This window comes from Lepisma saccharinum, chromosome 30 (assembly GCF_977018435.1).
Source record: "Lepisma saccharinum chromosome 30, izLepSacc3.1, whole genome shotgun sequence".
In the NCBI taxonomy this organism is placed as follows: domain Eukaryota; kingdom Metazoa; phylum Arthropoda; class Insecta; order Zygentoma; family Lepismatidae; genus Lepisma; species Lepisma saccharinum.
In genome coordinates, this window is record NC_139258.1 from 35,920,987 (window position 1) to 35,937,754 (window position 16,768).

Genomic DNA, 16,768 nt, shown 5'->3' on the forward strand with positions numbered 1-16,768 from the left:
TGAAAGCTCCTTATGTGTACGATGGATAAAGAGTGGATGGGAGCCAGAAAAGCAAGGTAGATTCTATACACTATCTAGCTATTGCTAATCAAAAAACTTTATTTAAGAATCAGAGATTTTTGTTCCTTAGTCGGAAGTAGAGATGTCCAATATAATTTCAATATGAGAATGATATTAATTAATATACACTTCATATATATTTCGAATTATTGACTGAGAACCACAAGCAGAACATGTTGAAGATTAAAACTAATGAGGGCTAATAAAAGTTTCTAAATTTGCTACGTCTCCGGCTAGGAGTATTAGAACTCTTCTACACCCAGGGTTTGCTGGTATTAAGTAACAGTCTCAATATCACATAATTAACGCTTTATTAAGAGAAATAGCTTAAACTAGAAACTAGTCAAAAAAAAAAAAAAACGTGACTCGACACGTTTAAAAGACACTTTCACTGAGATTACTTACATTACACAAGCCTTGCAGAGGCAAATCTTTCAATTAAATTTCAGCTCTGCTATTCTCATCAGTTTAGAAACAAGAAATAGTCATAACATTATTCATATAAAGCCTTGAAATATCACAAACTTAGACTTACAAGTAAGTCATATTTCATTTGTTTGATAACAGAAAGGGAGAAAAAAATCTCTATCTTTTCCCATCGTTACCAACTCGCTTATTTTTGCGGAGTTGCCAAGCTCGCACAGAAAAATTATCCTACCTAAATGTGTGATAACACTAGATATCTTCTATGGCATACAGGCCCTCCTATACGTGCGATAACACTAGAATTCTCCTTTGACCATGGAGGCCATGTTATACAAATACAAGGTTAACCAAAAGTTCAATTTCCCCTATTTATGTTTTTATTATTTTTTCATATTGATGTATATATAATATTCATGGTTCAGTATAGTATAACAAAAGATACAAAATATTTTCTCAGTAAAACTGTTAAAGCCGGGAATCGGGTGTAACTCGTTTATTCTGTAATTGTTGACATTCGTACTTACTTATTCTGCATGGCGAAAGATCGTTTAACAAGGGATTTCGCCTTTTTTAAACGAAATTAGTATCTATTGTCGACATATCGAGTAATTATTGTTCGTTCTTTTCTCGCTTCCTGAACACGCAAAATGGCGGGCAAATATTGACTAGCGTTGTACAACCTTAGTGACAATGAAGTTCGACCAGTCACAAATATAGGAGTGCGTTGTGAAAGAAGGAGAACACATGCATATGCTGAACATATTTTATTCAGCAGGCTACATGGAACAAAGAAAAACATACATTTCCGCTGCAACGCAGCAATGTATGGTGTCCACACAAAATGAAACATTTTCGTCCATCTACACGTGACATTGAAGTTCGACCACTGTTAGAGGGGATCCTGTTTACCATGGTGTGACGCCGCCCCGTCGGCGAATAACTGTGGCAATGCGTCGGGGCATGCTGCGGACGAGTCGTTCAAGGTATTCCACATCGATGCGGTGCCATTCCTCCTGCAGGCAGGCGATAAGAGCAGCCACTGTCGTGGGTCCCCTCTGTTGCACACGTCGCTTAAGAACACGCCACACATTCTCAATGGGCGAGAGGTCGGGACTCGATGGTGGCCATGGCAGAGTTCGCACGTAATGGCGAGTCAACCATTCTCTTGTCAGCCGCGCTGTATGAGGCCTGGCATTGTCGTGTTGAAAGATGAGACGCCGCCCGTGGAACAGGTGCCTTCGCACTGTGGGAAGATGCCGCTCCAGTATGCGTGTATAGGCGTGTGCATTCACGATGCCCTCACGGACGTGTAGTGGGCCAACCCCAGATGCCGTCGTGCATCCCCATACCATCACCGACGCAGGTTTCTGTACCCGACGTGCATAAAATTTTGCTTCATTCTGTTCCTCCTTCCGACAAGTGACTGTTTTCCGTATTTTCCCGTACACAACATTTAAAATGGATTCGTCCGTCCACAAAACCCTGTTCCACTGCCGAAATGGCCATCCCCGGTACATTCGTGCCCACCGTAGTCGATTGCCTTTGTTCAACATGGAAAGGAAGGGTTTACGTTTCGCCTTGTACACTCGGTAACCGCATCGCTGTAGGTAACGGCGAATGGTTCTGGTTGACACTTCAATGTGAAAGCGTTCTCGAGTCCACAGTCGTAATTCGGCCACAGAAACATGATTGTTGGTCTGGATATAGCGCCTAAATATCCGTAGGTCACGCACGCTCAGCAGGCGTTTTCGACCGGGGGGCCTTACCTGGCTCTGTAGTACCCGTATTTTGGTGGTGTTTGATGATGCAGTGGACGGTTGACTTGGGTAAGTTCAGTTGGCGCCCTATTTCCCGTTCACTGAGTCCATCCCGTTGCAACTCCACCACTCTTCTCCTCACGGTGTTGTCAATAGGTTTGCCCCTGGCCATAGTGACGATGCACTGCGGTTCCTCGGTGCACAGCACGTGCTTATATACGGCGGACTCCCTTATCGTGTCCGTGACGTCATGCTTCCGTCGAATGCGCCACTATCTGGAATTTTTCCGTATGGGTCTGGTGCCTGGTTGAAGTTCAATGTCACGCGTATAGTTCCCCGTTTTCGTTCTTTACGTGACCTTGGGTGCAACATGCTGGGATCACGATTCTTGCCTGCTCACACGCCTCCTCTTACACACATGCGTCACTTCTGCGGGTCACCCATTCCACCGCCTATGCGTCTGTGCATTTAATCACGTATTCCTTTCTGGTCGAACTTCATTGTCACCAAGGTTGTATTTCAAACGGAAAAGCAGTGCTTCAACCTTCTTAACAGAAAAATTCCAGCATAGCCCTGAAAACCATTACCGCATAGCCTCAGAAACAATTCTGGATCGTATAACCATACACAAATAGCCCCAAAAACCATTCACGATAGCAGGTTGGGCAATATAGAAATCGAAAACGTATGTGAAGATACATATGTTTCATATATCCCGGTTTTATAGGAGATTTCGTGAGAGATGAAATAAGTACTCTTCGATCATGTTTATTTTTATTAGTTTTGTTGCGTAACATCACTTTTCTTCCTAGTCGCGGACGAGTGACCATTACATGAAATTAACGACGAAATACTCAAACACCTGTTACAAGGACGGTACTCAAACCCGGGAACTTTGTTGACGAGATCGAATGTCGACCACTTAATGAGCTTGCCCACCTAGTCTGCTTAATGTTGCTTGTGTCAGATAATTAATAATAACTGTCAATATCCCGCATTCATTATCATTTGTTTTATAATTTATCTTATTGATGCGATTAACCTCAAGTCGAAAAATTAGTTGAAAGGCAAAAATGCAAGATTGAATGCCTCTGATGTTACTTCGTGCCGAATAATATGACGTGATATATTACTAATATAATATGCCTAGTCATTCCATTCATTAATCCAAATTGCGTACACAAAATATGGTATAATGTCCACTCCTAACCGACCTCCGTGGCGGAGTGGTTAGCTCAGCACGCTACGACAGCATGGGCTCCTGGTTCGAATCTTGGTTTGGCCATGGGTGTTCTTGGTGAGTGTCCCTTAATCAATGCCATCATATCATCATTCATTACTCATCTTCATCGTCGCTATTTGTCAAAGGTGAAACAATATCGACACTAAATAACAAACATCCAATCAAATCGAACATCTTCACCGATTTAATTCTATACAGTAGCAAATTCCCACTTTATTACTGCATCTTGCTTAATTTTACAGCATCTCAATTATTTTCCTGTTCGAAAACAAATGGAATGTTGTTTTGAGCAGTTGATTGTGCATTGTTTCGTTGTTTGTATTGTTTAATTAAAGTCGCATTAATTAGTTTTAGACCAATCGTGACAGAGGGAATCGAGAACACAAAGATAGGGGAAAACACAAGTTAAAGACCACGGTTAAGGTAACATTCCGCGAATACGACTGAAGTGACTGCAGAATATTATGGATAAAATTTGTTTCGTTTTCTCCTTTTATTTCTGTTTCAGTTATTTCACTTCGCTTTTCTTCTACCACTCCTCTTAATCGTGTCGGTGAGGAAAAATTATAAACTCGTGAATTGGACGATGGGACAAAAAATCTATGCCTCTCCCACGTTTTGAAACTGTGACCACAAAATATTGTCTTATTTTTAAAATTTACGCGAAATAGGGTTTCACTCGTGTCTTTCTCAAGGCGTTCAATTGCCTCTCCGATGGTGTAGTGGTAACGTCATCGACATGTAATCAAAGGCTTCCGAATTCAATACCAGATAGAGGAACATTTGGTTCGGATTCCACTTTAATCTGTAGGTCCAATGCATAAACTAGACTTAAGCAATTAACGTGTGGCATGTGGTCGGTGATGGAACCATCATTTCAGTGAACCTTCTTGACAATGACTAGTATCACTCGAAATAATATTTCCTTACGAGAAGCTCTTGTTAAGAAACCAATTGCTGAAATGTTCTTCTTGAGGCCACGTAGCACCCAGCTGTTGTTTGTTGTGCCTGGGGCATAAGTCATGTGACTCATGCTATCAATGCTCAATCCTTCCCGAGAACTCAGATCCTCCAGGCAAACTTAAGCGAATATTTTGTTATTTGGGTTGCATAACCAAGAGGCTTTAAAACGTTACGAAATTCTAGGTCCCGTGACCCAGGTAATTCTTTCTCTGACTGTACTTCGTGAAAAAAAAAGATTGAAATTTGGATGGATTCAGGGAAGGACACTCCTTACTGTATAATGAAATGCATAGCTATTCAGCCTCATTGAAGTAAAATCTTTGCCTGCTCGGTGGGCAAGCGCGTTAAGTGGTAGACTTTCGATCTTGCCATCGAAGTAACCAGGTTCGAATCCTGGCCTGGGCACGGGTGTTCTTTGTGAGTGTCCCTTCATCTACTTGATCTAATAATTACGCATCGTCATTGTCGCGATTAGCCAAAAGTCAAATCAGAAATACGACGCTAAATAACAAAAATACAAAAAAATCTTCGAAAGTTATGAAAAATTTTAGTCAAAGTTTACGTCGTGTAACATTTGACATTAAGTAATGTATTTTTTGGAATTTTGAAAACTCTTGGATTTTTGGATTAAGTAGTTGAATATAAAAGAAAACCAATAAATCCTCAACTGGTTCTTGCATTTTACATTACATCTTTCGATCTAACGCATTTTTTACTTTTGTTATCCTGTTGAAAAACGTATAATCTTATATTTATTTCTGTTAAAGACTATCAGAATAATAAACTTCGTCCTTTGTTTCTAATTTGAAACAAACGAGTCAAATTCCGAACTGATCTGATGAACCAATCTTTCTCTCTCATTCTCTTTCTTTTTTTGTCACTCCCTTATCCCCCTCTCTCTCTCTCTCTCTCTTACAATTTTGTCTCTTTCTCTCTCTTTTGCTCTCTCCCTGTCTCTTTCTATTTTCTCTTTCTCTCTCTCCCTCTTTTTCCTATTATATCTATTCTCTCTCTCCCTCTTTTTCCTATTATATCTATTCTCTCTCTCCCTCTTTTTCCTATTATATCTATTCTCTCTCTCTATTTCTTTCTCTCTCTCCCTCTCTTTTTCTATATATCTATTCTGTCTCTCTTTTTCTTTCTCTCTCTCCCCCTCTCTGTTTCTATTATATATATATTCTCTCCCTTTTTCTTTCCTCTTTTTCTTTCTCTCTCTCCCTCTCTCTTTCTATTATATATATATTCTCTCCCTTTTTCTTTCCTCTTTTTCTTTCTCTCTCTCCCTCTCTCTTTCTTTCTCTCTCTCTCTCTATCTATTCTCTCTCATTTTTATCTTCCTTTCTCTCTCTCCCTCTCTCTATCTATTCTCTCTCTTTTTATCTTTCTCTCTCTCTCTCTCTCTCTCTCTCTCTCTCTCCCGCTCGCTCGGTCTTTCGCGACCTGAATTCGATCCCTAATTGCCATAATCACGTTATCCTGCAAGTTCCAGAGTACGAAATGTGAAAGAGAGAATTCAGCAATTTTCTGCAACGACTGTCTTAGATTTTGGTATTTCTGCTGGTTGCGTTCATAATGCTAGTACTAGCATTAATAAAACAGCTTATTGTACTGAGTGCAATATTAATGTAACTATCATATCATGACGTCCGACTGCAAAGTTTCTGTATCATTATGGATGTAATACGTACGCATACATTCTCACGTTAACCCTGCATGCAGGAAACATTTATGTAATATTTTGTGCAATATTGTCGCAATATTACCATGTTGCAAGAGTTGGCGTAATTATGATATATCTCAAACTAGGCGCTGCTGTATTGTTATGTCAGTGTCTGTGGTGGTGTGATTGATACCACGCTCTTACAAACAACCGAATTTCCCGTGTTACTTTTCACCTCACACGCTCATTCGCAGGTTGATGTCGGGCTTGTTAGTCGTACTGTTCATGACATAAGTTATCTTATGTGACAACGGCGTACCGAAAAGGAATTAGGTTGATTAATTTGCTTTATTTTACTTCCCTTTTTGTGTCACTTTTGCCTAATTTGCGAAGATGGGGATGAGTGATAACATAATGAAGTTGAATGGACACTTACAAACATCCAAGCCAAGGTCGGGATTCGAACCCAGGACCCCTGGCGTTGTAGCGCGATGTGCTAACCACTCAGCCACGGGGGCCGGCAAAAGGGATTAGATGTTCAACTCCCTTTGAAATATCTTGGTCATAGGCAGTGTGCGATTTAAGCTTTTTGGATTGGGGGGAGATGCTCAATCTGTGGCGAATTTGTGATTTTATTGCGGGGTGCAGTTTTCTTGGTATGAACATTTGAAAATGTTACTAGTTGATGAACTAAACGAATGCCTTGCAGTTGTAAGTACCTTAGAATAGTGGTACTAAACCTAGGACATTAAATCATATGATAACATTTACACGTAATTTAGAAATACTTAGTATTGAAAGAAAGCCCGAACTAATACACAAAAAGAGCTATTGAACTAGTAATACTGAAAAAACTTGTCCGTTCAACTCAATGGCGGTGTGCGGTGAGAAATATGATCTACCTCCAACGCAAATGCTGACGGAATTAACTTTTGCTTTTCAATGTAGTCCTGATATTTCAACATGTAACGGATCAGCTACAGACAGAAATTCAATTCGCTAAGTGTAACTTATATGACATAATTATCTGTGGTAAAGGACTAGAACAGTGCTATAATAATGTGAGAAATGTACTAGATCGCCTACAGAAGTATAATATCAAGGTAAATGCAAAAAAAGCGGCAATTTTTTGCTACGGAAGTTAAATCTTTAGGATTTGCATTTCTTGTGAAGAAATTAAACCATCTGTGGCGAACTTAAAGGAAGCAACTTAGAATGTGAAGCAGTGTTATTACAAAGTATTAAGGAAGAAACTGCAATAGACTTGTTATACAGCAGATAATGTTATATGTTAATGAAGGATGGCCAGCACAGCTAAACAAAGATCAAGAAGCTTCACCATTTGCGCATTTTTTTTCCGGAGAAGACATGAAATAGTGTGAAAAACTCAATACGCTGACCAAGGCAAAAATTTATTTTATATTAAAACATAAACCAAACGTAACGTTTCAACCTTCTAGCAAGATCTTCTTCAGACTCAGTACCAAGTACAAATGAAACAAGGTACAAAACAGGAAGATATATATACACAAAAATCACTCACCTCCAGACACAAGATTATTAGAAAGTTGTTTCTGGAACATTCCAGCAGGTGGCCTTCCTTTGTGAACTGTACTTTCACCTGACAGGCGATTTAGCTAAACATTTCCATTCATCTGGAAAGTGGTTGGACTCTTTTTTCACTCTCTTTTTCCTTTCTTTCTTCATTCCTCTTCCTTCTTCTCTCCTCTTTCGCTCTTGTCCTTTCCACTTATTCTAACACCTTCTCCCATTCTTTGTTTATCTTGAGCCCCATTCCAGTTCATTGTGTCTTCTTCTCCTTTCTTCTCTATTTCCTAGGCCTCCTTCCATTTTCTCACTAGTACTCTCTTCTCCCTTCATATCTGCTTAGCTCATCCCACTCTGTCATGTCCTGTTTCTCTAGTGTGTTTAAATATCGCATTTCTCTCTCTCTCTTAAGTCGTACATCATCCCTATATTGTTTCAACCTGTCTTTCAGCCTCTTTTTCGTTTCTCCTATGTACATACTCTGACATTCTTTACACTTCACTTCGTAGATAATCCCTTCCTCTTCTCTGTTTTCCTTTATCTTGTTTGCATTCTTCGCTATTTTTAAGATGCTTCGCCCTCCCTGTAAGTTTTAATTCCCGCTTTATAAATTAAATGAAATAGTGATTGAAAAAGAACGTTTGATATGAAGCAACATGTTAGTTATTCCACGATCTTTGCGCGATACAGAATTGAAAAAATTGCATGCTAATCATCTAGGCTTCTGCAAATTACAATTAGCAAGTATTGTATTGGTGGGATCAAATTGATATTGATTTGAAAATAGAAGTTATTAACTGTCAACAGTGTCAAGCAACTGCAGAACAATTCTCCGAGAAATAATACGTACTTTGCGAGCAAACAGATAAGCCATTTCAAAGAGTTCATTTGGATTTCTTTTATTTCGCTGGTTGCACATGTTTATTGTTAGTTGATTCATGTAGAAGATGGATAGAAGTTTGGGAAGTTAAGTGAAGAAACGATGAAATTTCTTGAATGTTTTGAAAGGTATGAATATCCTAGTGTAATCTCATGTGATAATGGACCTCCTTCGGGAAGGAAGCTTAAATAATTTTGCACTAATTTAGGAATACTACTTATTCATTCACCGCCATATCATCCTCCCAGCAATGATTTCGCCGAGAAGTGGGTCCTAAACGTTAAAAGCACTCTGAAGAAGAGATGGTGGGAAGATTGCCATCTGGGAAGAAGTTTCAACTTCAGAGAAGCGGTGGAAGGTGCGTTAAGAGTAGCCAGGTTTACACCTTGCCATGCTACGGGGAGGACTCCTGCAGAGTTGTTGTTGTCATATCAACCTCGTAATATCTATAATTAGTCCTGGTCGCAAATAATGGAGAAGGAAGTAGTGAGAAATGAAAACAATAAGAAGAATCAAGAATTACCATCGATAGGAAGTACAGTTTGGGTAAGAAAATATACACCCATATTTCCCAAATATGTACGAGCAACGGTGACAGATCATTTAGGAAGACGCCTGTTATTAGTCAATGCGGGTGGAACAACGAGAAGGGTACACCTGCATCAAGTAAAGTTTAAATTAAATATGTTGGATACGGACAGTGCAGAAGATAATTTTTGGATCTTGGATGGTTCCGTGTGAGCCCAGGATGAGTATAAGGAGCAGTGGCAGCCATTGGGTTCCAAAACTGGGGGGGGGGGGGGAGGCAAGTGTGAATGAATTAAAATCATAACCATTTTGCCCCATCCCGGAATCCATCAATCCGGGAATGAAGGATCAAACGTGTTTTATTTTTGGCGTAATTCCTGGAATGATGGATGTCCGTGTGCGGCTAACACCTTTCCAGTGACTGGAATTCGAACTTGAATTTTTCACATTAAACTTTTCTTTCGAAGTAGTATTGCACATTGACTATTTTCTATATTTTACAACCATGTAAACGCCTGTTCATGTATTCTGACTTCGGTTTACATGTTCAGACAGTTCTGGCATAATCCGTCTGTGGTGAATCCTGGCAAACTCGGATTGACAGTTGTGGCATGAAAAATCCATCATCAAAATCGAATTGACCGTTTTATGCTTACGTTCAATTCATCATTCATTCCTATCATCGCGATTAACCTGCAGAGGATGAACGGTAAATTATCGTACTAGTAAGACCGGCCACTCACAGTGAGGTAGAGCTCAAACTGCGATTTGGACAGGAGTTCTTGGTTTAGAAAGCAAATCTGAAAACCACAAACACGTTTTTGAAGATATTTGAGGCGTAACGTGGTGGAAGACGAACAGTAATTGTGTTTTAGAATTAAGTTCTGGAATTCAAACTTCACCGCAGAACTAGTCGAAGCGTGTAGGCTGCTCACAGTGTGCAAGACTAGGTTTTGTAACACCGACGGTGCCTGGCTGCCCTAGATAAGGAACAACTAGGAAGTTGACTAAGCCTCCTCAGTAACTCTTGAGTCGTTTAACTAACTCCACGTCACAACCACCTTTGCAGCCAGCATGAGAGAGTTATGTCTGTTCTGCCTGTTGTCGAAAACTCTACTGGTTAAAACATTAGTGTTTATTGTGTGTTTCTCATATATATTATAAATTCGTTTTTATTCTCATTATTAACCTATGGAAGTGAAAAGCAACGTAACGTAATCAAGTAGGCTATATGAGAATCAATCAAACATTTGTTTGCAAAGGTAGGAAGGGTATATTTGAATTTATAACTATAACGGGTGTTCCATTTACAACGCAACCTGGAGTTGGGGATAGTACAACTTTTGAACTGGAAGTGGTACACATACAACCCTTATACCAAATGGAAGCCTTGTTCATGCATATATTTTTAAACCGGGGAACAATGATTGGACTTCATTAGTGTCCATGCAGTGTTGCCAGATGTAATGGAAAGTGTAAATGAAATTTTCTACAAAGAATGAAAAATGGCACATGCTATCGGTAATTTTCAGTTTGGTTAGGTGGATTAGCTCGGCATCTATGACAGTGAAAAAAGAAATGTTCATTTCTACCTATAGTCAATCGGATGAGGCGTCTTTAAGGGGGAACTAGGAAAATCGTTGTTTTTAGAAATTAAGACTGTTCATTGGCAACACTGCTGGTGTTTCAGTCCCACAAAAGTTGTGTTTCGAAACTGTATACATCATGCAATTGCTGAAAACAATAAAAAATAAATTTGGACATTTTCATGAAAATAGTGTTACTTACGTGGACCTGGCAACTATGCACTGAGATTACATTTTCCACCGCTTGGAAAGAAACAGAGGAAAGGTCAGTTGTGTTCCATTCGTGATGCATCGCATAGTTGCCAGGTGCATGTAAGTAACACTATTTTCATGAAAATTTCCAAGTTTCTTTTTTATTGTTTTCATATGAAATGGCAGTGGCGTGCTCAGAGAGGGTTTGTGGGGTATAACCCCCTCTCCTTTGGCCCAAAATTCCTAAAAAAAATAATAGAATGTCTAAGCCAGGAAACATTGCAAAATGGATGACTACTTAAAAAGGTATACGTACGCCCCCCCCCCCTTTCGTTGTTCCTTGGCACGCCACTGTGAAACGGTATTGTCTTTTACACTTCTATTAGTACATCTGTAGGACAGGCAAGCCATAATTTCTTCAGAAATCTTGCTTGTAGGCAACATCTGTACATTATTTTATATTATGGCGTTTCCGGATGTTTTGGGCTGCCTTATTAAGCAGATCCACAATTCGAAGACTCCTCTATATGTATACAGTGAGTTCAGTTTGGATCGGGGCTTATTTTTACGCACATGTCTTTAGCTTGCAGGCAATTATATGTATATTGCATAACGAATACTAACCTGTGTTAAAAGGACTTGTTCAAAGTGGTGGCCAACTGATTAAATTGATTAAATTTTGACATGCGAAAGTTCCTCTTCCGTAATTCTTGTAAGTTATGTTCTCATATTGTCTTTCAGCTCATCTATGGTGTGGGGATTGTTTCAATATAATCTATTTTTTAGGGTTCTCAGTAAGGTTTCAGGTTCGACAGTTTAGTAGCCGTATGGAATGTTTTTAAAACTCCTACTTCCTGTGAAACCATAAGGGTTTATTTGGAGAGCGTTCTAATGATGACCCAATTTCGTCGAGTCTTTTTTCCGTTGCAATCCTTCGTTTTCGCTCAGCAATTCCAGCGTTTAACGATGCAGTTTCTCTTAATCTCAGAACAGGTTGTCTGCAGAGGAGTCTCCTGAACGCATACGGTGCATGCTGCGCATGCGGCAATTGTGGAAAAAAGGACAGCTTACTCTGCGACGACATTAATGAGCATTTCTACATTCTAATTTGTTCATATAGGAGAAGTATTTTTTTTAGACGAGAGCGCTCAACTAAGCTTATATTACATTTCTTGGATCTGAAGTGACGCATGCGTCAATTGTGGGAAAAGAATTATTACTTCCTTTCACTTCAGATTCAAGAAATGTAATATAAGCTTAGTTGAGCCATTCTATGGTTGAGCGCTCTCTTCTAAAATAAATACTTCTCCTATATGAAGAAATTAGAATGTTGAAATGCTCATTAATATCGTAGCAGAGCAAGCTGTCCTTTTTCCCACAATTGACGCATGCGCAGCATGCACCGCATGTGTTCAGGAGACGCCTCTGGTTGTCTGTCTAGCTGCCCCACGCTATCTCGGCCCTGAGCCAAATTGAACGCACTGTACATAATTACCGTAAACATTCAAGCAACCAATGAGAATGTTTCATGTCATCCTCACAGTCAATCACGTATCAGATAACGCATCCATATCAACTTGCAGGCAACAACATAACAAAAAAGCCAAAGTGCTACAGGTGGCAGATAAGTTACCAACATCAGTTAGCTCTTAATCTGTTGAGTCCTTCCTCCCTTCAGTCGCATGCATAGCAAGCTGTGGCCGCGCTCCAAGTCTCCAAGCGCAACTCAATAAAGTCTAATTTCGCTTCTCCCCCCGATCCAATACAGTGAAACAAATCTTCTGCAGACGACTTTACTGCGAGGCATGGACATTTCCCTTGGTCCCCTCCCCTTCCGATTGGCCGTTTCGGATTCAATTCACCTCCGATTCGCCCGCTCTCATGTATATTTTATTAAGCCGGGTATCTGTCCTTCGGGATTGAAGAGTTAGTCTGTCCCTATCTTTCGGGATCTGTCGATTTTACTGTTCCAACGATTCTCGTTTAAAAATCATCGTATTTGCAAATTGTGCAATTTCGTATGTTCCAAATTCTTTTATTCGTATTTTTTAATCTAGTTATTCAGTCTCAAATGCTTTGTGACGTAAGCATGCTGCTCAGAATGGATGCGCAATGACATGTAGAATTGCGCATGCGCCCAAGAAGAGTTTCGTCTGACGTCAGATATTAGATTAGATAACTTACATGCGGTGGTATTTTATCAACGTTGATATGTTTAAAACAAATGCGTTTAAAGCATTTTTTACATGGCTATCTTCTTTAGATGTGTTTAAAGCACTTTGTAAATTGTATTCAGGCGATACATACTTAACGTACATTGTGGTTAAGGTCAAGGTAATGTCCGAGTGCATTCGGAACATCTCCATCTGACTGCGCGAGTCTAGCCAGCGAGCCTACGAGCAGTGTACAGCGTGAGCAATAGAGTTAGCTATAGGCGCAGAGTAGAGCTGACTTCAGCGGTTCACTTCTTGATTGGAGGCGTCGGGAGTTATGACTCGCTCCCAAGGTGCACGCGCAGAACGGCCAGAGCTGTTACGGAAATAATCTCACTCCTACGTATATTATTGCATTTATAATGAAATGCGATGGTTCGGGAAATGGTGTAACCACACAATGATGCATTGGTGCCTGTACTGTCTCAACCTTCTAGAGTAGAGTACATGAGACATTTTCATATAACGTAAAGTTAGTTAAGTGTTTACGACGTAACTAAAAACATTCGAGGGATTCCTTATCAGCTATTCTTCTTAACGTGCACTTTAAACATACTATAAACGTTTTGTTTGAAACACATTGATGTTCTTCTTTAAATCACTGATTTAAAAAGTTTAAAACATATAGGGGTTCCAAATTCCTCCTTTGCCAATACAAGTTCATTCTAAACCAGTGAAAAGCAGCTAAATTAGTGTGTAGTTTATAATGAATTGCTAAAATCTCATTTCTGGAACTGAGTTAATGATTATTTCTTCTCTTCCAGAGTAACGACAGTTGGCAGGGACACGACAGTGACCAGGTAAGTTAATTGCTGTAAAGCAGCATTTCTCTTATTCTTCAAGTAATTTATTTATCACTAAGAATGATGTTTGCAAGAAAAGAACCGGAAGATTTCGGCCAAGATCAAAGTGAAATGTTTTATTTGAATATGTATATTAAAGGTAATCACTTTTTTGCATTAGTTGAATTTTCGCCAATAGAAAGCGCCCATGTTCTGTTAGTTATGCTGTTGGCAAAGTTTCATGTTTAGTTGTACACTCACTCTTAATAAAAATGGGACATCTAGTATATGTTCTAGTGGAACATATATTAGATAACCCACTCAATGTGCTTGAATGTCAATCATAATAGCTGCAGAAGTAATGTGAGCTTAATGATGACTATTGGTGAGCCCAACTTAAGAGTTCAGTATGGGGCTTATGGGGACAGTGTTGTCGCATGGTGCGCAGTGGAAGAAGGATCCGGCTTGCATCGAACTTCTGCTGTAGTACACGCCGTCAACAAAAGTTAGTGATTAACGGAACGGGTACTGTTCAATACAAGAATACAAATCCTTTCGCCATGATTTGATGGGAAGCTGTTCTTTCATGCGGCTGTGGTACAGAGTAATGACGGTCCATGGAGGGAGATTTGCAAATAACTGTTCCCGAATATACTTGTCATACGTCTTGCTGTCCATTTCATCGTGTACGTTGGCCGTGTTTTTTCCCTTTAAGTCCACTTTTTGCACAGAAAGGCTAATCGGGATTGGACCTACAGTTTAAACTGGGATCCGAAGCATTATATGCCTCCAAAGGGTATCAAACCAGGACGTTACCACTGTGCCATCGGGGAGACCTGTTTCACATTTTTCTTTGAGACAAAACCGTGTTCATTACCGGCATGCACCAAAGCAAATCTCTCCCCCCGACCTGTAAGTGCTCGCAAACAACTCGTAAGGCCGCACAGAAAGTCTTGTGTCTGTATTGTTTTGTCCCTCTATTCGTTTTGCACAGCAGCAGCTCGACAGTCATAGGCGGGTCTAGATTATTTTTTTCTGGGACGTGCACAGAATATGCTGTAATCATTACGTAATATTGGAAATATAATGTGCAGATTTGCAACTTATTCGACACATCAAAAAGTGCCCTTATATCAGTGTTGTGCCCAGTGTTTTCGAAGGGGGAGAGCGGGGTAGTACGTATACTTTTTAGTAGCTGGTCCTCATATGCCATCTTCTCCTGCTGTTGACCCTCTTCTTTTAGGAATACTTATCCAAGGGGGAGTTATGACCAGCATATACGCCCATTGGACACGTCACGTCATTCACATCAATATAATTGCAAGGGTTCGTTCTAGGTGTAATTTGTGGTCAGATGAACTAATCGGAACTGAGCCTTCAATGTATAATTCATCCTAGAATGTACCTCCACCAGGAAACTGAAACCAGGGTCCTTCGATTATAAGGGGATAGCATTAGCAGAATTTCCGTCGTCGCATTATAATCAAGTGATCCAGGGTTCGATACCTGCTGGAGGCACATAGTACTTCGTATCTCACATAAAACTCTAGGTCCAGTCCTAACTAACCTATCTGCGCAAAAAATTGGACTTAAAACTCAATCAATCAATTATTAGTAGAGGTGTGAAATAAAAGGAGTTCTATTGTATTTTTACTCATATGAAGGATAATTACAGAAAGGTGAATGACATTCTTTTAACTATCTACGAAAAATAGCTCGATCATTTTTTTTATCTATTAATATAACGCTCTCAATACTTTTCATCATCATTTTGGGAGGTGCAAGTGAACCTCCTCCCGAAAAATCCGGCAATGTATTATATACAATGTGCCTGGGAAGTTTCGCCGCACATCGCCTCGTATTAAAGTTATATTCGAAGTCGTTGGATTTTGCGTACCTTTTTGACTTTTTTTTCTGCTCGTTTGGTTTGCAAGAGGACCTTTAATCGCTTCGCTATTAATTTTGTAAACAGTTTTGAACGAAATTCCAGTCGTTTCAGCATTTTCGCTTGCAGTCCAACTAACACTTTTACCGGGATTTTTCTGCTTGAAGTATATTTATATTTATTACAATTTGTCTCTCTTTACTTGTAAGACTCTGGACACTTTTATGCTTGATAATACCACCCCTTGCCATTTTGTTGTTGTAGAATAATTATAATAATACATTCCTTCAAGAAATACCCAAAATGAGAAAGCGCGTACGCAAACAACAAACCACTTGACCCCGACAGAAGCCTATTCACGAACTTTTGCCTGGCCATTCCCCGCCCCCTTCCCTCTTCCCAACACGTGTTTGCAGCAAGTGGCAACCGTCGGACGGCTGTTAGTATTAACTCCTTAAATCGCGGTAAACACAAGAAAGGAAAACGTCTTTTTTTGATGGTCCGAATTGCAAAAGAAGGTGTAAACCATCAAAGCCTTACATTTCCTCTGGTTTTTTCTTATTTATTATTTTCTCTTCGAATGATAACGACTTTTGTTTCTGACAGAAACACACTTGTTTAGGGGTGGTGATCTCAAAAGTAAAAGCCCATAAGGGCCCATACTGAACTCTTAACTTGGGCTCCACTATAACAGCATATGAATCAATCCTAACAATTTCGTCGCGGGCAACTTCTTATGGAATATCATCCCCATATATTATGGGGAATTGCTGACAAGTGTCTCACAAGAAGCGTGGCTTTCAGTCACAGGTCATTCGACTCAAAACGAAGTTTAGAAGAATTTTTTTTCATTGTTTTCTTTTGAATTCACTAGCTCTCTTCTGTGGCCTTTGGAGTTTGGTTGAGACTCACAGAAATCCTTTATCTCTCGTGTTCCCTGGAGGCCTGCGGTTTCAAGCGCCTTGTTGTTGGCTGATGGATTTTCATCCCTCTCTCCTCTCTCTCTCTCTCTCTCTCTCTCTCTCTCTCTCTCTCTCTCTCTCTC

At 39.8% G+C, this 16,768-nt stretch overlaps 1 protein-coding gene across 13 annotated transcripts in view; it reads left to right on the forward strand.

Annotated features, from left to right (window-relative positions):
• The window catches only part of LOC145981874 (disks large 1 tumor suppressor protein-like), a 1,252,559-nt gene that overhangs the window by 908,645 nt on the left and 327,146 nt on the right, over positions 1-16,768 (forward strand). For all 13 annotated transcript variants that reach the window (XM_083115344.1, XM_083115335.1, XM_083115336.1 and 10 more), the window contains one exon: positions 13,821-13,856. In XM_083115344.1, coding sequence (XP_082971470.1) covers positions 13,821-13,856 — 36 coding nt within the window. The remainder of the gene's footprint in view (positions 1-13,820; positions 13,857-16,768) is intronic.